This window comes from Periplaneta americana, chromosome 13 (assembly GCF_040183065.1).
Source record: "Periplaneta americana isolate PAMFEO1 chromosome 13, P.americana_PAMFEO1_priV1, whole genome shotgun sequence".
NCBI lineage: Eukaryota > Metazoa > Arthropoda > Insecta > Blattodea > Blattidae > Periplaneta > Periplaneta americana.
In genome coordinates this window covers 48515176-48536974 of record NC_091129.1, presented here as the reverse complement: position 1 = coordinate 48536974, position 21799 = coordinate 48515176, and the positions used below count along the sequence as shown (strand labels likewise).

The window sequence follows — 21799 nt, the reverse complement described above, 5'->3', positions numbered from 1 at the left end:
ACTTCCTGTACTCTTTTTGCAGAGATAAAGGACGGTACCGTTCAAGATCGCGCAGTCATGATGGCCGACGTGGAGTGGAGAGATCACGCTCTCAGAGCTATGATCGCTATGACAAATACTATTCAAGTTCAGACAAGTTGAGTAGCAGTAAATCTCGCAGCAAGCATTCATCTAGGGGATTGGACGATGATAGAATACGGAGTAAAGACCGCAGATGAAATTATGATACTTGTTTTAGCTGAATTTTTCTTTTATGTAACTTACATACACTCCTAGCCTGTGAATGGAAGTGACATTGACATTGGAAAATACAGTAGTTGTTAAACTTGCTGTGAATTGCCATGTTAGAAATAGAAATTCTTTTCATGGCTATTCCATAAGAAATTTGTGAACGTGTGCAATGTCGAAATATGACAGTTGTTATGGTGTAAACTTACTGAACAAAGTGTATGTTGTTGGCAGGAGTTGGCAGTTTACACAGACGTAAAATCAGGATTGTTAAGAGGCCACCACATGAATATAGTATTTTCAAATCACGTACTTCGATACTGCAGTGGTGGACATTGTTGCACATTCTCCTTACAAGTTACCTAATCTTGTGTGAAACAGTGAACATTTGTGTCTGGTTCTCCAAGAGTTTTGGTTTTGAATAGTTATCTCTTCAGAAAACATATATATAAGTAGCATTTCATATCAAGTCACAATGTTTGAACTTAGAAATAGGAATTGTCTTGATAGAAAATGAGTTTCGAGTGTGGTATTACTCCTATCCATACAAGCTTTTCATTCCTAAATGTTGTCCCCATCCTACTAAAATATAATTTCATTGGATTACCTGACACTTCATGTACAAAAGATGTGCTTCTAAAGTATTAATTTGTACAGATAACAGGGTGAATTGATCAGTGAATGGTCATTTAAAAAAACAACTTCGTTAAAAAAAATAAATCTCTACAAAAAAGAAATTCAGTTCAGAAAGGCAATGGTAAATACATTACTAATAACATATAGTTTCCTTTAAAAAAAAAAAAAGTACAGTAGAACTCCAATTATCTGGACTAACTGGGGTTCAGGCCAATCTGGATATGCAGAAAACCGAATAATTGGCTATAGTGCAGGAATAATTAAGAAAAAACGATGTCTGACAAAAGTAAAAACCAAAATTTTATTGGTAGAAACTAAGTAAGCAAGCATAGGTATGTTTTTACTATTAAAATTGTACTACGTTAAAGTAAATAAAAATCAACAAAGTATATACAAATTTATTTTAGTACAGTGCATAATTCTGTATAGTACATACAAATTTATTTTAGTACAGTACATAATTCTGTATAGTATCTGTACTCTATTTTACTTGGAACATCTCGAATGTGTACATTGTTTTGACGAAGTTGACGACCCGTGCTCTTGCTGTTCTTCTCACGATTTACTGTATTTTCCCCCAAATCGATCTGGATAATTGGGGATGCAGATGATTGGGATCCGGATAATTGGAGTTCTACTGTAGGTCAAGATTGGTTTAAATACACTGAAGTGTGTGAAAGTAATACAAGTTAAAAGTTAAGTGAATGAGTTGTGTCACCAGTAAATGAACAGTTACTTTTCTGTGAATGACCACCTTGTTATTGCTTAGCACTGGAACTGTAAAAAGGAAGAACTGAAGCAATGTAGCTTCAAGGTGGATAAATTCCACTGTATTATGATATTTGAACCCTTGTACTCGAGAATTTTTGGTACAGAATAGTTGCTGTCGTACTCGAGAATTTTTGGTGCAGAATAGTTGCTGTCAGCTGATGTCACTGTGAGAGTTACAGTGATTTTAACACATAAAACCAAACCAAATCTTATTTTCAACATTAGGCCACTTCCAGTTTTGTGGCCTGTGCATGGCCATGGTGCTTACTTCAACATCCTTGCCAGTTTTGCTCGTAACAATGCCAAAAGAAAATTCACCTTCATATTTCACAATAATGTAGCCTACATGCTAACTTCAGTAGACTTTGACACTACTTCTGAATCGTCTGATTCCTTAAGATCCATTCCAATACTATAATCTTTTTCGTGAGTGGACAGTACACTTTCATCAATAGTGGTATTGGAGTCTTCTTCTTTATTTGGCTTAGTTTTATCCTTCATGAAAGTTTTTCCCTTATTAAATCTAATTTTTTTTTTCTGTCACTGGCTTCTTGCGAGCTGCTCTTTCCAGTTTGCTATTTCTCTTCCTTTGTCTTTTGCACATTTTCATTGTATGCTTTCCATTTTGCAGAGCTAACTGCAAATGGAAGTTATTTGTTTTCTTACATTTCCCTGTTGTATCTTTTAGGCCAGTGAAGGTGCTCCTTTCAAACGCTTTCAGGAGTTCTGTCTAACTATGTTAAGCCTGATGAATAGGTACTGATGCAGATGAATAAAGGAGGATTTCAATATTCTCTGTTGTATATTCGCTGTTGAATTAAAATGTGTTTTTAGAACTAGTGGGAATCACAGCAGGAATCTCAAAGTTCCTGATAGAAGTTTCTTGTTTCCTCTTAAACATCACTTTCTACATCTGAATCTACCTCAAGTAAGCCCACTACATAGTTTAGTGATGTCCATTTTCAGAAACAAAGGAATGCAGAATATTTTACTTTTTTTTTTTTTTTTTTTTTGGTTTTGCTCCTTTCTCATTGAACGTTCCACATATTTACACCATATTCTATAGGATTTGAGGCTCTTTCATAGGAATTCTGTCTTCAGTATTATTTTCTTTGGAATCTGTGAATACTTGAAGTTTGTATGGGTATTTCTGTTTCAAGAATTTTCAAAAATTGTTTCTGAATCCTTAGGCCTAGCTGAAGGCTCTATTACTGTATTGAATGCAGGATTTCTTTCTGATGGTTAGGAATAAGTTTTTGTGAAGTCCACAGTTTTTAACATTGAAAGGGAAAAACTACACTTTATGAAGGCATTTCTGGTGATATCCTTAAAGGAGTACTGAGCTAAAAATCACTTTCTGGGATGATATATTCTAAACTACGTGAATTTAATTATACACACAGTGGCACAAACTTGATCTTTGTATGACTAATGGTTTCGAAGTAACATACCTCTAAATGTGAATATCTCATATTCATGGATACCGAGCTCTTGCCTTCGAGATAATTTCAGTGTTTTGCTTGGTTGTGATTAGATGTCAAATTTAGCCACTTACCACTGATCTGTTGCTAGCAAACAAATCTTTTTGTTCACTTGCAACTGTGATCTTTTGAAACATATCTTTATTACTTCTGAGTGCATTGGGAAACCTATTTTAGCCTTTCCTACAATCCAGTTTTGCAGCATATCTTTTTCCTCTGTTGTAAGAACTGGCACTGGCTGCATATACCTTCCTTCTGTGGTTTTTGCATGCAGTTGTTGATTAAAGTACCTTTCGGTATTTTATTTTAAACTGGGCTGTAGCTTTATTAGCATTCATTATCCCAGACCTTACAGCTTGCAAAGCATTTTATAGTTGATTCTTTGTGTATTGAAAAGCACTTATATTTTTTTGCTCAGTGGCTAGTGCTTTCATCTGCAGTTGCTGATCTGTCAAATACAAAACAAAATGATTAACTCTACATTAGCCTGACATCCAGGTCAACTAATTCAGCACACTCTTAGCAGGCCTCTTATATGCGACTGTCAATTGCATAAATTTGATTATTCAAAAGAATTTCATTAGATCTAGACCTACAAATCTTCAGACTACCCAATAAATTGACTGGTTTTGTTAGTGAACAGTCAGTAACTGGACAGGAGTATTTGGCTAGCCATTCACTGGCTTATAGTATACTACCTTATTATCTCTTGAACAAAATCCAGCACTGATTCACCACCCTGCACACAAAGAAGCCATATTTTGTCATTTACAGACCATGTGACTTGCTGGACCAGCCCTGGGTCCTGGTTCTTCTGACTCCACAGAGAGTAGGGAAGCAGTTGTAACAACCATTTATTGGTGGACTTCCCAGTACCTTATTTTAAATATATTTAAAAGCTAACCATTCATTGAATGGTATCTGATCATTCACTGGTCAACTTTCCTCATTTGGAGTTACCATGAAATGTGTCAATAAGTACAAATAAAAAAAAAAGATCACATATAAACTGAAAAAAAAAAATGTTTTTCATGCACTTTAAATATTACAAATACATGTGATATTGTGTATATTATGAGTGGTATTTCGTACTTTTCACAAGCTCCATGACTAAGAAAATTTTTGGGTTCTCCTGCCTCTCCCATTCTCTCTTTTTCTCTCCCCTTTCTCAGGTATAATTTATTTGTAAAACTTCATAATGATGACTGAATTTATTTACATAAAAACTTCTAGACAGTATAAAGCTGCCATAAAAATTTTGAAATTTTTAATTTGAACTAGAGAAATATAGGCAGTGTGTAAGTGAATAGTATGTGTTGCAAATGTTGACACAATGAATGAGAAAGTTGTCTTTACATTGAAATTATATTATCTGTGGTCTTCTCTTTGTATGACTACACACGCATCTCAGACAAGACAAGTTGAAGCTCATAATTAAAGTTCAAATAGTGTTGACTTGATTTCATTATGTAAAACAAGCTGCTGGAATGACTCTGAACAAGTGAAGTGTAAGAAATGAGATATAAATAATGTGTGGTTTTTATATTTCTATGATCTACATACTTGTAGGTGAAATGTCAATATGAAAGCTCAAAGTGACCAAAATTTTCTCTTTGAAACTGAAGGTTTGTTAAATGGCAGGGGAGAGTCGGGTAGTATCGGACATCGGGTAATATTGGACAGTGAATTTCTTTCATCTACCACATGATGATAGTACCTGATTGACATGGTTACATTTCTGTGATGTCGGATAGAGAAACGTAACCATGTCATTCAGGTACTACCATATGGTGGTAAATGAAAGAAACGCACTGTCCGATACTACCCGACTCTCCCCTATGTAACAACAATATTTGTAACACATAGTGCAGGAAGGCAGATGTGTCGTATAATTATTGTAGAGTGGAAAATCATTAGGAACTAAGTATCAAACTAATGATTTTGAAGAGTCTTTCTGCCTTTTAGATATAGACGCAATTGTGCACTCACCATCAGCCATGTTGTCAAATCACAACTGAACCAGCTGCAAAGAACATAGCCCATTGTGAAAGAAACAGCTGCTGATCATAACATTTACTCCATCTACTGAGTGCTGTACGAACAACTTCCAGTGTCATTACAACATAGCCCTTTATGGAAGTTACTGGCTCCTTATGAGGCAATAAAATAAATGTCATCAAAATGATACTTGGCCCTTTATGATTTTCCACTTCACAATTATTGGCATATTAATGAAATCAGTTTATTTAGGAAATGTAAAAGTGAGAATTTCATATCTTGTATGCAGGGCTTTTTACCAGAACACTACCATCTCATCTCGTAACACAAGAAAATTGAAACGTACCAGGTCTTTGAAGCTCTTTTTCTTTTACTTTCGATGAATAGATATTATACAAAATATAAAATGGAAATGAAGCAAAAGTGTGGGGGGGGGGGGGGGAATTGGGCTCATCTCACTGCTGTTGCCGTCTTTACGAGTTCTTTCCTTACTCTTTGTGTCTGTTGCTACATGTAACTGCAATAATGCAGCATGCATTTTCTTTTCTGTTAGGAATTCATGAAAACCTATAACAACCTATTGTTCTGGAATTCTTAGCCTCTTACACAAACTCTCCACTTCAGTCTCACCGAAAGTAACATTCCTTTCAGTACTGTCTGGCCAACATTCTTGATATACCGGTACCACTTTTGTCCATTTTGGAATTTGCATCTCTTTTGCAGACAGAAGGTGATTTTCCAATTGTTGTTTCAAGCAGTCATAAAATTTTCTAGGATTCACATTTTTTGATCGACTGAATATCCTCTTCTCCAGTGTCAGGCCTTTAAAGTTCAGATTTTCAACTGCATGTAGAGCTTCATGATAAAAAGGCCCGCCATTGACTTTCCAGTCTTCAAACAGCCGATCTGCCTTGTTATACTCTTATGAGTTTTGTAGAGTGTCATATCCTTTGCTTGCAGTTCAGCACTAAGCTCTGACAATTCTTGGAGGCCATCACACATCAATCCAAGATCTAAAACAAAATCAACACATTTTTTTTTCAAAAGGTCTACATATATTACTCTTTCAGACATGTCTCTTTTTCATCTTGCTGCCCTGCTGTGAAATGCGCCACAAGTGCTGTGTATTTAAAACTCTTTCTGTTTTGAAGATTTCCTTGTCAAGATCTTCAGCTACTTTGCCTAGTTCTCTCTGACATTTTTTGAGTAACTGGTGGTAGAGACAGTAAAGTTTGTCAAGAAATGATTTGAAATGGTTGTTTTGTTATGGGAAGTCTTTTTTTTTTTTACATCACCAACAGAGAGCTCGAATCTATGGTTGGCATAATGCCAAACAAAAATGTGAGGATATTGCCACCACTTTTTTCATACCCAACATGACACCTGCTCCATCACTGGCAATAGCAACAAGGTCTTTCTTCAAATAATCATCATGAAACCCCAATTCATTAAGGATATTTATCAAGCTATGAAAATACCATGTGCGGATATACAGTGTCGATAAATATATTTGTGTGTTGTTCCATATCAGGTAGCATTGTGTGTTCGTATATTATGAATGTTGACAACTGGCTAATAGTGATACTTTCGTTACTCAGAAGGGAAATCTCACAGTTTGAATCTACTTTAATTTTTTTGAAAGTTTTTTTTTTTTGTTTTATTTTACATTTCAGTTCCAATATGATTTGTTACATTGTTACAAGCATTTGTAGAATGTAAAATTCGACCCATCCCACCATCATGTCAGTTCTTGGATTTCAATTTCAGATTCAAAGTCGTTGAAAGCCTGGATTTTCTGTGCAGATTTATATGCTATTCTGAAGATTCTGCAGGTGACTTCTCATGTTCAAATGCTTTTGAATAAGCTACCTCCAGTTTTCGTTCTTTTGCAGATTCTATAAATATAATGGCAGCAGTGTGAGCTGAACTGTTCTTATGATCGTGAATTTGTTTATGTAGTGAAGTCATTTGCTCTTTTTTTATTACTACTATATTGAGAAATTTGAACATTCGCCCATGGCTTTGAAATATTCATACCTGCTTATTCCTTTCTACTCCCAAACTTGCAACTTCCTTACATATTTTAAAGCCAGTGTTTTTATTCTTTACCAACAGTCAGTCATTTTTGTTGCAAAAATCAGCTTTTGTCTAAGATCCAACAGTTGGGCAGATCATCTTGTGCATCTTTACTTGTTGTAGTCATTGCAGTCGTAGCAGTCACGTGTTTTATCCCCCCAGTTTTTGTATCACTGTCCATCAGATCTGTTTTTGTCCCATCATTATCACCACACACAGTCACACGTGATTAACATGCCTGACAGTGAAATGAGCAGGCTCGGGTTCAAATCCTGGTTGGGACAAGTGACCAGTTGAGGTTTTTTCCAGAGTTTTCCCTCAACTCATTAAGAGCAAATACTGGGTGACTCTTGATGCTGGACCCTGGATTTATTTTGCCAACATTATCACCTTCACCTCATTCAGTTGCTAGATATCCATAACAGTTAATAAAGTGTCGTAAAATAACCAAATTAAAGAAAAATTATCACCACACTTACTGTTCTCGAGCTTTAACTTTTTATTTATGGGAGTGGAAGAGAAAAATTGTGTTATTTTACTATTCATCACGTAAAACTGGTGAAACACCCATGACACATGTTAACCTTTCTCACCCATGTTTAAAAGTGCATGTAGTCTACTTGCGTAGAGAACGTGAGAACATCTGCTTGTATGCTTGTCGGCATTGCCAACCTTCAAACACAAAATTATGGAATTGTAGTCTAGAAATTATCGGATTTTCCACAAGATTATAGCTAACACAATATTAATAATAATAATAATAATAATAATAATAATAATAATAATAATAATGTCATACTACCAAACTTTACACAATATTAAATAAACTTTGGGATAAACTAGCGCTGAGTTTCTTCCTTGTAAACACCTTCAAGAGTTTAGAGCTGTCTCCTCAGTAATACCAACATAACTTTGGTGACATTACGAAAGTTTCACGCTAGTGCATACTTATGCTATGCCTTCCATATACGAATCTGTGACAGGTTAGGTTAGTTTAGGCTTTTGTTATGCCTGCATATACACTAGGCAAAGGTTGATGATCTTTTGTTTTGTGATATTGTCAGTATTGGTGTGGTTTAATGGTGGAATTTACCCTCCAAAATCATCGGAAAAAACTCAGTGCTAATTTCATCAAACTTTCAATCATTTCTCAAACAGAAGAAGCACCAATGGTGTTAACAAACTATTGTGATTAATAGGAAACTATGATGCAAACTAACTGCTGACTGGGGAAGAATCCAGGCTCTCCTCTGAGAATCTTGACTGAAAATGAACAGATTTAAACCGTTTGTCTGTAGAGTTCTAAAAGAATACAATGAACTCAAATGTATTTATTTAATGTGATAATTTCTTCCCATGGAAAAGCAAGTGGACTAAATTTTTAGGAATGACATGATTAACAAAAATTATTGCTTTATCCTATAAGTGTTTTCGCGTGGTTGGCAACACTGATGCTTGTTCACACTTCCGGTGGTTACTGTAGCTTCTGGCCGACTATCGAGTCTAATCGAAAATTTCGATCTTCGAGATTAAGTAGCAACAACACAGGATGGCAGCACTAGATTGGATGAACCAAAGGTGATACTTGATTTATGTTGTCAACAACCATAACTGAGAATTTATATTGGAGGCAGGCAGTCATAATTTTGAAATACTTAAAAAAATGTGTGTTTAGAAACAAAGTCCTAAAAGTTTACCGGAATGCTTTCTGGCTGAAAGAAAAAACCCTGCTTGTATGTGTGAATACTCAGTTCACTTGAAAATGCCTTATAAATTGCCAAGACCAACAAGACATAAACAGAATTTCACATGAAGTATTCATTAAATCTTAACAATTTCTTACCCAAACTCTGAACGAAGAAAACATGTTGATGTTCGTTTTGAACAGTTTTAAGTATGTGTTGTATGAGGAGTTTCGTTAATTTGTAAACATTGTGTAAGATTTTATTTGTTAACATGACTAAATAGAAGTATAGTACAGTAAGTAGCCAAGAGAACAAGGGGAAAGACCACCGAAAGCTTGTAATATCAGCTTTTTCATATTTACATTTCACTGTAGAAGTAAATAGGAACTGAATGAATGGCGTGGCAAATCTATACATGGAAACTTTCAATATTCATTGTACTTTTATTTTGGACAGTTTGGAATATGTTTTATTTTGTATACTGAGGTCTGCATTATAATATATTGTCCACACAGGTACATATTTTAATTATGTATCCAGAGCTTTAGAATTTATACATAGTTGTTATATCTATGACAGATTTTTGTTATCATACTTTCCGAATTTCGGGAATCATAAGCTCTGTTAACATATTCACATTGCACACACAAATTAATAGCAGAATCTTGAGCTTATCTTGTATGGTAGAATGAGAATTGACAATTTTGTGCTAAAGAGATTTTATTTTCATACCATGGATGTAAAACGCTGCACATAATGAATAAGTTTTACATTTCTGATGATAAACTAGGAGGAAATACATAGACGAATAGTAATTATCTCAGTTCGATATACTTTTATTTATTACCCATATTATACATATTTTAGTAAACCTGGCAAAGAGCAGATATAAAAACTGTTCATGATATGAAATGTTGAATTCAGTGTGTAATACTCGATTTGTATGGATTATTTTTTTTACGAAATCGTGTCAGTTACGATTTCCAGCAGTCCTTTCGAAGTACTTACAAAGAATAATGGGTTATGACTAAAATGATCTCAGTTGACCACTGTAATGATCACTCATTCTGAGCATAGTCTACACATTGAGACAGAATACTGTCCGTGATGAAACAAATCTTATGTACACTTATTTCTTAGTTATACTGTATTGAAGTATGGTTTTACACTTATAAATGCCAAGTGAGTATCATACAAAATATTTGAATATGAAATGTGTGTACTGAACCTTATACTTTTTAAAGAAACCAAAGTAAAATATAATGTAGGAATCCAAGTCACACTTCTGGCAGAGCATGTAGAATAAAAAGTGTTTTAACTCGGCAAGGGTCTAATGGGACTTTTAAACCTCCTGGTGTCGCTACGGCAACTGAGCAAAGCATTGGCATGATGATCGTTTTAAGACTGCAGTTTTCCTCTTCATACTGTGGACAGAGCAGGTAGAACTAGCTCTACTATGCAATTTAGGAGATATTTCTTGTGGAGTTCGGGTGATTTTTATTGTGCTGTTTATCTGAGCGAGTCCGCAATATGTCTTGTTTTGTTCTTGGTGCAAATCCAGTTATATAATCTGTAAGGAAGTAAGACGTTTATTTTCTGCCCAAAGTTTAGGCTATTTTTTATAAGTGATGCAGAGCAATTCTACAAAGACAGAAAACTGTATGCTCATTCTTAAAACTGTGATATCAGTCTTTCTGCGATTTTGATAGTAAGAGCTGATAAATTTATTACTGATGGTAAAGAGGTAGGACTTCCATGGAAGAACTTGCGACTATAACCGGATGCCATGCCACATATTTTCCTGAACTTGCCTCGATGCCTTAAAAAGTGAAAAGAAGAGAAAATCTCCAACCAAGAGGACATAAGTCCTTCCTCATAACAATGTACCCTTACCAAATACTATCTGGCTATGACCAATTTCATCGATGCTAAATAACCCAGTAGTTGATACACCATCATTAAATAACAAAGTAAAAAAAGAATTGAACGTTACACCCAAAAATCAGAAGAACACCTTAGCTAATGTTTCGCTTGTGTGCATGTATGTGCCATTACTCCACATCTGGATGTTCAAAATTGTCTAATTGTATTGGCCTAATTCCTTCCAGTGAATGAATGCTAGATCAGCATTTCATGAACTAAAAGACTCCCTCCTCTGCCCTGTACAAAGGATTCTAGCATGACACGATTTTAGAAAATATATTCAACATAATTCGCAATACAAAGAACACGTTTGCCTAAAAAGAACTCTTGAATTATTTATAGATTGAAAATTCAGAGTACTCACGAAATATATTCATTCTTGTGGGATAGCAGATTTAAATATATTCTGACAGAAAAAAATTAATCAGGATCCTCTAGAGTGACATTTCGGAATTAGAAAATGAATATCTTGTGATGATCACCATAGACTTTCTACATCTGAACATTTTTCAATCTATGTGCCAGTTAGAAATGTGCTGTGTTTAAGTGATAATTGTGAACTAATTGAACCCAAGCATCTAGCTTCTACTACATTAAATGTACATGTTTAATTATTTAATTTTTGATAATAGCACTTCAGTTGTAATTAACATAAACGTTATTTCAGTAACCTGTGAAGTTCTACCTGATGGATCCACCACAGAGAAATATTGGAGCGCAAGAATGCTAATGGCTTCGTTGCCAAAGCCCGGCATTAGATAACAACAACGTTATTTCAGTAACACAAGTACAGTACAATGCTGCTTTGTACGAGTATGTACAGCTTAATCTGGTTTACAATATTTATATTATATTTATTTATTACGTTCCATATCATAAAAGGTTTCTAATTGAGCATATAAGAAAGTAATAGATCTCATGGAAAAGTCGTTAATTTAATATTCTCCAGTTAGTAGTATACAACTAGTTAATATAATGCTATTAAATTATTTTAATTTTACAAAACACAAAATAACCTTAGATATCTCAAAAGATCAAAACTTGCATTAGCATAGATATAATACCGAAGTTTAATTTGTAAGTCTGAGTTACACGTGATATTTCTTGTTCCCCCTGAATTATGTATGAAACAGTACAACTGCAACTAATGAGTAAATAGTAGATAAAAACCATTTGTGAAATATCATTTATTGTATTATACTCTTTTTTTGTGTATAAAAACTATAATTTCATGTCAATGCATACTTTATAATGCCACAGAAGTGTTCATTTTTGCGAAGCTGTGTTTTTTTTTTTTTTTTGCATACTTCTGGCTGAAGCTGTCATAATGTTCCAGTTTTCAGTTGATTATTATATTTACTATTCAGGGGTGTATTATATAACTCACAATTTGTTAATGTAGTAATATTACATTTTTAAATAAGTAAAATATTGTAACGAACTACTCTATAATACATTCTTATCTAATGGGTTATTTTTAAGAATCTTTTGCATTCGCTTAAATAGCGCTCCTGAACTGTGGTCAGAGAACAGAGTTAGCACCACTTGGCGACGAACTGGAACCACTGAACTAGAGGAAGTAACATCACTACCTATCCTACCTTCTCTGCTTCTGGATTAAAATAACGAAAACTTGATCTTCAATAACTATTTAATAATTGTGCTAAATACCAAACAATGAAGTATTCTAAATACAGAGCCATCCATTTGTTTGGCGCTGCTTGTAGAAGCAGAGTGGAGGTGGCATTACAAGCGCATCAGCCCACAGCTGCCAAAACAGGATAGTTATATATGCACACACATTCTTATGAATCAAGAACACACGAGATCAAATGTAACATTAATGGATTAAAGAACAAGGCTCAATTACTAGAATATTTTTGCAATTTATAATAATTTATTGTGAACATGCTTATCTTTTGGAAGATTATGCTGAAAATGTTCATCAGCAGCAATAAAGATGCTGTAGCATTTTTAACACTTTTGATTCACAGGTCGCAACTCTGCTTCCGAAATGTAGACTATTTCTTCTGTTTTGTTTTGCAGACTTTGTCTTTCAAACTACCCTATAAATAAAGAAATGAAAGATTTCCATGACAGTTGTTATAATCAAGTACTGATAACTTGAAGCTTTTTCTCTGTTAATATGTGACATCTTCAATGTTCGCTATTTTACAGACTGTACTCCTATTAAGTGCTTAAAGTCCAGGAAACATTACTGGAATTCTTTACAGCACTGAGCAGATTTTTTTTAACTGGTTCTGTGTGAAAAGGGAACAATATCAGAAAATTTTAATGCTATATACTAATCAGATTGACCACCAAACAATTATTTGTATCAACATCAACTGCGGTGCACCATAGGAGGCCAATCTGCGCTACACTTGCAATGAGATGAGATGGTGATGGAGATTTGTTGGGATGCCACAAGGGAACTGGAACTCTTGGAGAAAACCCCTGTGCTATCTAGACCATGGGTTTGTCCAATACAAGTTATAAATTGGGGGTATGCTGAGGATCAAATCCGGATCCACAGAATTATAAATTCAGTGCTCTAGCTACCAGACCTTCTTGGTAGCTCAACTGCAATGTACAGTTATATACATATAAATTCTATATGAAAATATTACAGACCAAAAATTACCCTGTTGTAGCAGTCCATTCAAGAAGGTGATAAATATGCATCCAGCATTTTTTTTTTCTTTTGTTTTGCAGTGAAGTTACAAAACAGAAGTTCCTACTGTAACTGGAACAGTTAACACTAGAACTGCCGGAACCAGTTAATAAGCAATCCTTAATAATACTTGTACATTTCTCTTACTTCTCTGATATATTACGATATACGATATATTACTTTATCCAATACAATATACTGTTTCTCTTACTCCCCTGGCAAGAAATTGTGCTTCTTGCGTTAGATCAAAACATATGAATCAGAGAATCTCCTGGCCTATTCCTATTCACACAATTTCACATTGCTCCTGGCTGCTATAGCACCCTGTATATATTATAATAATAATAATAAAAAAAAAAAAGCATATAACTTTTCTAAATTCCAGGAATTGTTTCCAAGAATCCTTTCTGCCTCTGCTTCTGCTCATTTCCTTATGTGCTTCAATACTGTTTCGCCAACAGACAGGCGCTATGCACTTATTTTATTTGGTTATTTAACGACACTGTATCAACTACTATGTTATTTAGGATCTTTTTTTTGTGGATTATTTTATGGTGCTGTATCAACATCTCAGGTTATTTAGCGTCTGAATGAAATGAAGGTGATAATGCCGGTGAAATTAGTCCGGGGTCCAGCACTGATAGTTACCCAGCATTTGCTCATATTGGTTGAGGGAAAACCCTGGTAAAAACCTCAACTGGCCCCAACCGGGATTCGAATCCAGAGACCCTTATGTAGCCAGGTCCTGTTTCGCTGATGAGTAGCTGATAAGCCCCAAGTCCTTCCTATATAAGCATTGGAAACCCATACTACCCCCAAATCTTACCATGGCCTATTTTTATTATTGGAGATGATGAAATGAGGGGGAGATGGGGAGTGTAGGTGGAATGATAATGGGAAATGGGAGTACTCTGATAAAACCCCTCTGCAATGTCAGCTTTGTCCAACACAGATTTCATCACGAGCTGGTGAGAAATCGAAATTGGGTCACCTGAATGGAAAGCCAGTTAAAAAAAATTAATCATCTCATACTGTCTAATGTCTCAATTGTTTTGTGAAGAGTACAACAAATTTTGGATTAAGACAACAACACGATCTTTATTTATGTTGTCAGTATTTTATGTGGTAGAACTTAATGCCCACTTCTCAGTACATATGTCCAGTTATTAATTGCATGATATCCGGAAGGATTTTTGGACTATGAATATAACAGCACCTACTAGAGAGAGAGAGAGCCATTTATAATTTGTGTACATATTGATGCAATAATTTATCAGCATTTACATCACCTGCATAAGCTAGTATTCTTGTAGTAGTGTGTCATTCTAATGCAATGAATTAATACAGTATTAGACAAAGGATTTTGTTATTAGAAACTTAACTTGCAGGCTAAAAATTCTGTAAAACATGCTAAAAAATATATTTGTAACTTTTGTTGCAAATATTCAGAATCTCACACTCTGCAACCTATGTGTAAGCTAGAATGTAATAATAGATTTTTTTTAACCTTGTTATTTTTTTTTATTGACATCTTGGTCTGACAGTTTAAGATACGTAAATGAACTATAGGTATTGTAATCCGTCAACAACTGTCTTAAATAGGATTGAATAATCAATCACAATAATTTTAATAAATTGATGGGATGAGCACTTTCTTCTGTTCAGGCATCTTCAGGTCCCTTGTCATTTTTTTAGTAACTCAATTTGAACAAAATGAAGGTACATCAGTATTACTAGCTACAATATGGAATTAAAATAACAAATTAAAAATCTTAGCAATAAATAACGTTACAGACATGTGGTAATAGTTTAAAACATTCCAAAGGTGCATGCTATTAATTACAAGATTATACAATCTATATTCACAGTAAGTTAAATATTACTCTGTAACAGGAACTTGAATTTAAAATTAAGCAGTAAAAATAAATTTAGTTACAAATAATAAAATTCTCTGTAACTTTATTTGTTGCTAAGAGTTTAATTTTTTTTATTTTAATTCCATATAGTAATCTAGCTAGTAATATTGATGTACTGTTATTTCATTCAAATTGAGTTACTAAAAAAAAATGAACAAGGGATCTGAAGATGCTTGAAAAGGAGAAAGTACTCTTCCCAGCGATTTATTAAAATTATTGATGTGATTGATTATTCAATTCCATTTAAGACAATTGTTGACAGAATACAGTATTTTAGTCCATCTATGTTATTTTGATAATAATAGAGAAATAGAATTTTTATACTTGAAATCACATAAAATTTTGAATACAGGCTCAACATACTTACTTATTTACTTACTAGCTTTTAAGGAACCTGGAGGTTCATTACCGCCCCCACATAAGCCCGCCATTGGTCCCTATCCTGAGCAAGATTAATCCAGTCTCTACCATCATATCCCACCTTCCTCAAATCCAGGCTCAACATCCAGTAAAAAATTTCGAAGCACACTCTGAAGTTTTTATGTACTGATGGACTTTATGACATTTTAATTTCAGTTTTTAAGTTGCTCTAGGCTTCATGGATTATTTTAGAAGCTTTATCCTTGAGATTACCTGACAGGTAAAGATCACAAATTGAAAGATCAGGAAAGCGAGGTGGTCAAACGCTTTGCTTATTATTTGTTCATTGTGAAATACTGTTATGACGGGTTTTCTTGATCTTCCTGAGTGAGGACAAAGGGGCAGAGAGAAGAAAACAAGTAACAGAATTGGAGCCAACAGTATTATGCGCATATTTCGAAAATTTCGTTCTTCTTCAAGCTTGCCTTTCTTTATTTGATTGAAATTCGTGTTTAAAAAAAAATTAACCCAAAATGGACCATATTTAGGGATCGAAACCACGTGCGACTTTCACTAGTACATTCACAAAATTATAATATGATCTGAAGCACTTCATCATGCCAGATGGATTGCCAAGGCCATTTATTCCCTATCTCTTTATGAATCAGATTCAACTTATCTCTCGTCAACAGAAGGCCTGCAAAGATTTTGTCAGATCATGGTACTCATGTATGCCAAGTATTGGCTCGAAACTCCTCTTGCTGCAGATCCTTCATAGAATGACCAAGCTTTCTTCATTGCACTAACTAAGTTCCCGAACCAACCAGTGGCCGAAGTGGCTTTCCAGGCTTTCAAGCGACATCTCTGGTACAACTTGTTGGGCTACTGTTGTTCGACGAAAAGCTCTGTATCGAAACAAAATCCAGAATCCAGAAACATTTGCTCCTGTCAGCCAAAGCCAAGGGACATAAACGGCTCGATGGGAAGTTGTTTGTCACTACCAGCACCCTAGATTCCTATGTCACAGAGAAAACAGTCAGTATATTTGATGTTGTCTTGGATGATAAGAAAATGGCAGCAGGGAGTTTTTTGTTCAAGGAACCCAGTCTCAAAGGATGCAACCTACAAGTTGCTCCTGGAGAAAGCTGCACAAATGAAGGTGATAAACAACTGCACCAAGAGGGGAATCACCCTGATCCAGCACTGTAATCAAAGTTTGACAAAAGTTTAATATGGTTGCAACCCCTAAATATACGCCAAATGACCAGAAATTTTGCAGGGCTTGAGAAGAACGAAATTTGTAGCTTACAGTTTTTTGGACCACTCTAAAGTGCATCATAATCTTTTGTCAAGAAATCTAGAACTATTTTCTTAAATGCATACTGGTAGCAGTAAGGTTGAAGATGGAGCAGCAATAGTTCAGCAGCTATGGTGAAAACATACCACTTCGTTAAAAAAGAAGTAACTCTGTTATCCACAGCAGATAAAGGAAATTATTGCAAATCATTCATCATTCAGTTCTGCCCGAGGGCAGGTCTTTCCCAGCATTCTCCAATCTTTCTTATTTTCTGCCTTCCTCTTTGTCTCCTCATATGATCCATATATCTTAATGTCATCTATCATCTGATATCTTCTTCTGCCCTCCTATTCACCATTCCTTCCAGTACATCCTTCAGTAGGCAGTTGCTTCTCGTCAAGTGACCCAACCAATTCCTTTTCCTCTTCCTGATCAGTTTCAGCATCATTCTTTCCAACACAGCTTCATTTCTTATTATCTGTCCACTTCACACTTCCAGTCTTCTCCATATCCACATTTTAAATTCTTCTATTTGCTTCTCGTCACGTAGTCGTTTTTATTTATTTTTTTATTTTAGTAGGTTATTTTATGACGCTTTATCAACAGCTTAGGTTATTTAGCGTCTGAATGAGATGAAGGTGATAATGCCGGTGAAATGAGTCCGGGGCCCAACACCGAAAGTTACCCAGCATTTGCTCATATTGGGTTGAGGGAAAACCCCGGAAAAAACCTCAACCAGGTAACTTGCCCCGACCGGGAATCGAACCCGGGCCACCTGGTTTCGCGGCTAGACATGCTAACCGTCACGTAGTCATAATGTCCACATTTCTGCCCCATACAATGCCACACACCATACAAAGCACTTCATTAGTCTCTTAGTTCTTTTTCCAGAGGTCTGCAGAAGATGCTCCTTTTTCTATTAAAAGATTTTTGTATGAAATTGTACATGCAAGTAGTTAAAACTGTTTATTTTCTGAGGTATTTATTAAAGTTTTACTGTTTTCCCATTATATTCAGTTGAGAAATACTAGACAAATTCCATAGCTGAAGTAGAGACCATACAAACATTTTTGTCACTCAACAGTTACTATTAAGAATAAACACATTCAAGAAAGTGTCCATCCGGTAGATTCCAAGGCAGCAATCCAAGCAGTAACAAATAACACCCAAAATCGAACAACCTACAAGAAGTCAGAAAAAATTAAAAGCTTACAAAATCCACCAAATAATATTGCAGTGGATACCACCACATGTCGAAATAGTAGGAAATGAAACAGCTGATCTAATTAACTAAAAAAAAAAAAAAGAAACTAAACCACAACAGCAAATTAGAGTAGGCCTATTTGACAAAAAATACCTTAAGCAATAAGTTAAAAGGACAGCAGAGACTCAGTACAATAAACTAAATAATCAAACGAGGAAAATCGTACAAAAACATTAATAAGCATTGGGGAAAAAAGAAAAGAAGCTACTGCTGCCTTCAGATTAGCCACCAAACATACCTGCCTAGCTGATTACTTCTACGAAATTGACATGTATTCATCCAATCCAACAAATGTAGCATATGCAGAGAACTCAACAATAAAATGAACAACTCATTTTATTGGACTAGTAGGCAACAAATAGACTCATCCTCCAATGTAGGCCATTAGGAAAGAGGAAGAAGAACATTTTGAAGAAAATGTTCCTTCTAATGGAGTATTTTTGGGTAAAGTCTTTGATTTCGATTTAGAAGTAGACATTTTCAGACCATAGCTAGATGTTTCTAATTTGTGTATTGATCTTTGCAGTGTATCCTCTGAGTCTTCCGTTATTACCTTGGTCATCTGCAAACAGTATAGTCTTGAATTTTTTTCTTTCTTGAAATATTGATACCTTTTTGTATTGTTTTTATAATTGGTTTATTTTAAAATGCTTTATTAGCTGCAATGGTTATCTAGGATCTGAATGGAACGAAGGTGATAATGCCAGTGAAAGGGGTCTAGAGTCCAGCACCGAAAGTTACCCAGCATTTGCTCTTAATGGATTGAGGGATAACCCCGGAGAAAACCTCAACCAGGTAACTTGTCCCAACCAGGATTTGAACCTGGGTGCACTCGTTTCACGGTCAGACATGCTAGTCAATTACTCCACAGCAGTAGACTTCATTTTTATCTGAAGATGCTCCTATAAACTCAGTTCAGAGAAGAGATGGATCTTGAAACTCAGGAAATTCCACACACAACTCATTTATGGCAAACTTCTGTTTTTCTCGAACTACTTGGTCAACTCATTGAACAATGTCGTTTGTTGCAACACATTGGTGTCCTTGTCCCCCTTCATTGTGAACATCGGTCCAGCCTTCTTTAAATTTTCTACACCATTCATGCACACCACCATCATTCATAAAGTTTTCACCGTATACTCTGCTCATTCTTCAATGAATTATCTCTTGAAGAAACCGAATTATACTATGCAACTCACACTTGGTGGGAGAATCAGTCGTAGCAGCGATGTTTACATGCCTGCAACTGAGCTCAAACTGGCATAATGACATTGGAAGTGGCAGAAGTTACAGTGGGGGAGGTGTGCAGTTGCCCTTCAAGCATCCCCACCTCCTACCACTCGATTGGCTGTTTACCATCACGATTGGAGGTTGAAAAAAAAACATACCTCGTATGTGAACAAGGGCAGTGATTTATTGATGGAGTTCTTCTCTATCTGCCATCTCCAAGAGTATTGACTAGACAGACCATTTTATTTACAGACACGAGTACTATTGCTTGAAAGAATTGGGATTTGCTATGAACTTGAGTTCGTTTGGACATATTATATTGTAAGAGATGCCGCAACATAAATCTAGCTTTGTGAGACATATAATTGGAAATTTGTAATTAAAAAAAATTAAATAGCCTCAAAACTTGAACTAGTAGTCTACTATTCACTCCCTTTCTAGACCTGTGCCGTAACTATCTATGCTACTGAAACTGATAGTAAGAGATCGGCATAATATGTGGTTTTCCTGTTGATATTCACTTAGATTTATTTCGAATTTATCAATTTTATTATTATTTCACTCTTCAGAGGTTCTGATGTATCTAAAATCAAATCTCCATTCGATTTCATAGCATTTTTCATACTCTTAGAAAAAGAAAACAGCAATTATAAGTGGTTTAATTCTGTATTCCTTGGTGAACTACTGCTTTGATGAGTTGAACATGTACAGTATTATGTATCTGGATCTTATAAATTGTTGATGGCCCATTCTTTTTGCCGCGTGGTGTACATTTATTATTTGAAATTTCGTGAAAATGGTATGATATGTGTTTATATTTTGAATTGATTAATCTTTTAACTGTTGGAAATGATAAAGTTGACAGAAGTTGCTCAGTAAGAGGTTGATAGATTACTTGTTAAATCTGTTGTAGATATAGTAACTGCATTACTTTGAAAGGCAGATGTTGGTGATTGTTAAAATATGTTAAATATGTAGACTAATTCCTCTTTGGTACTAAGAATTAACTATGGAAGTTTAAGATTTCGTGATATTTAAATAAAAACATTGTTTTATGAAAATGATACATGTACCCTTACTGCTGGAATGCATTTTTTGTGTAATACTCTTGCTCATAAATTTTTCTAATTGTCGACAGTTTTGTGATTTTAATATTTATTTGCTCAGCTATCAAATCAGTAACTAATATTGCCTCAATGTCTTTACAGTAAAATCGACATTTGAATCCATGTAATTATTATTGCTTCCAGTTTATCCTGATTTATAATTCTTGACACATCATACTGTTTGAAATAACAGGAAAAAAGCCTGTTGGAAGATATCTGACTGCATAAGAACTTAAAACATGTAGATATCACACATTCAAGTGTTTGTTTTGCAGTATATTTTATGCACTCGTATATTCTAATATAATTACGAATTCCATTTCATTTATCCCAACACTTCCATTGGAACAGTTACCAGCAACTACATTTCATTGTAATCTTGAGTGAGAAATCAGAACTAATTACTGTTTCCATAAGGTATTTGTACAAATGACATCTATTATTTCATATGAAACTTCAAAGGAAGAAAGTTTTTTTTGTAAAATATAAACATTTATAAATAACGGTGAACTAGTATGAACATTTATTTACACTATCTTTGCCAATCCCAGTTCCTTATTGTTTATCTCAACACAACTGTAGGTACTCTGTCCAGCATTACGAATGAAGTAGTAATTCAGGAGGACTTCTTGTAGCCTCTATCTCCATGATAACGATTCAGACAAACAAACCAGAAGCCAGCTCATCTGATAATTTACTCAGGTATGTCAATTAGCTTTGTTGTAAAGTTCACATAAACTGCCTACGTGTTCCTTCAGAATGTGAGACCAGCTGCTTTTCTCCCCTTGTATTAAGAACTGAGTGTGCACCCACACTCCTGTCCCTAGCAATTTGCTCGCAGCACCAAGTAGTCTCCTCACCACGTGGCCAAAGCCAAAGGGGACATGGGCCTGCCAGAGACAATGTTTTTCGCAGGAGTTGTGATGTCAGTAGCGTCATTAAGCTCGAAATCACGCTGAGAGCGGAAGGTGGAGGACGCATCTCAGTTGGACATATAAAGACAAGCCCAAAGTTCCTTAAGACATTTGCTTGCTGGCAAGACACTTCTAACGTGTCGTCCGCCACGAGCAACATTTTTCCGACCTGGCGTAACGCCATTTTTCTTCCATTGGGACGTGTCTAGGCACAGCCACCACCTCTGAAACAGAGAGCCT

General features: G+C 35.2%; 1 protein-coding gene across 2 annotated transcripts in view; it reads left to right on the top strand.

Annotated features, from left to right (window-relative positions):
- Positions 1–21148, top strand: part of LOC138711865 (cyclin-L1-like) — a 196650-nt gene extending 175502 nt beyond the window's left edge. For both annotated transcript variants that reach the window (XM_069843117.1, XM_069843118.1), the window contains one exon: positions 23–21148. In XM_069843117.1, the coding sequence (XP_069699218.1) occupies positions 23–218 (196 nt within the window). In that variant the 3' untranslated portion in view covers positions 219–21148. The remainder of the gene's footprint in view (positions 1–22) is intronic.
- Positions 21149–21799: the final 651 nt, after the last annotated feature.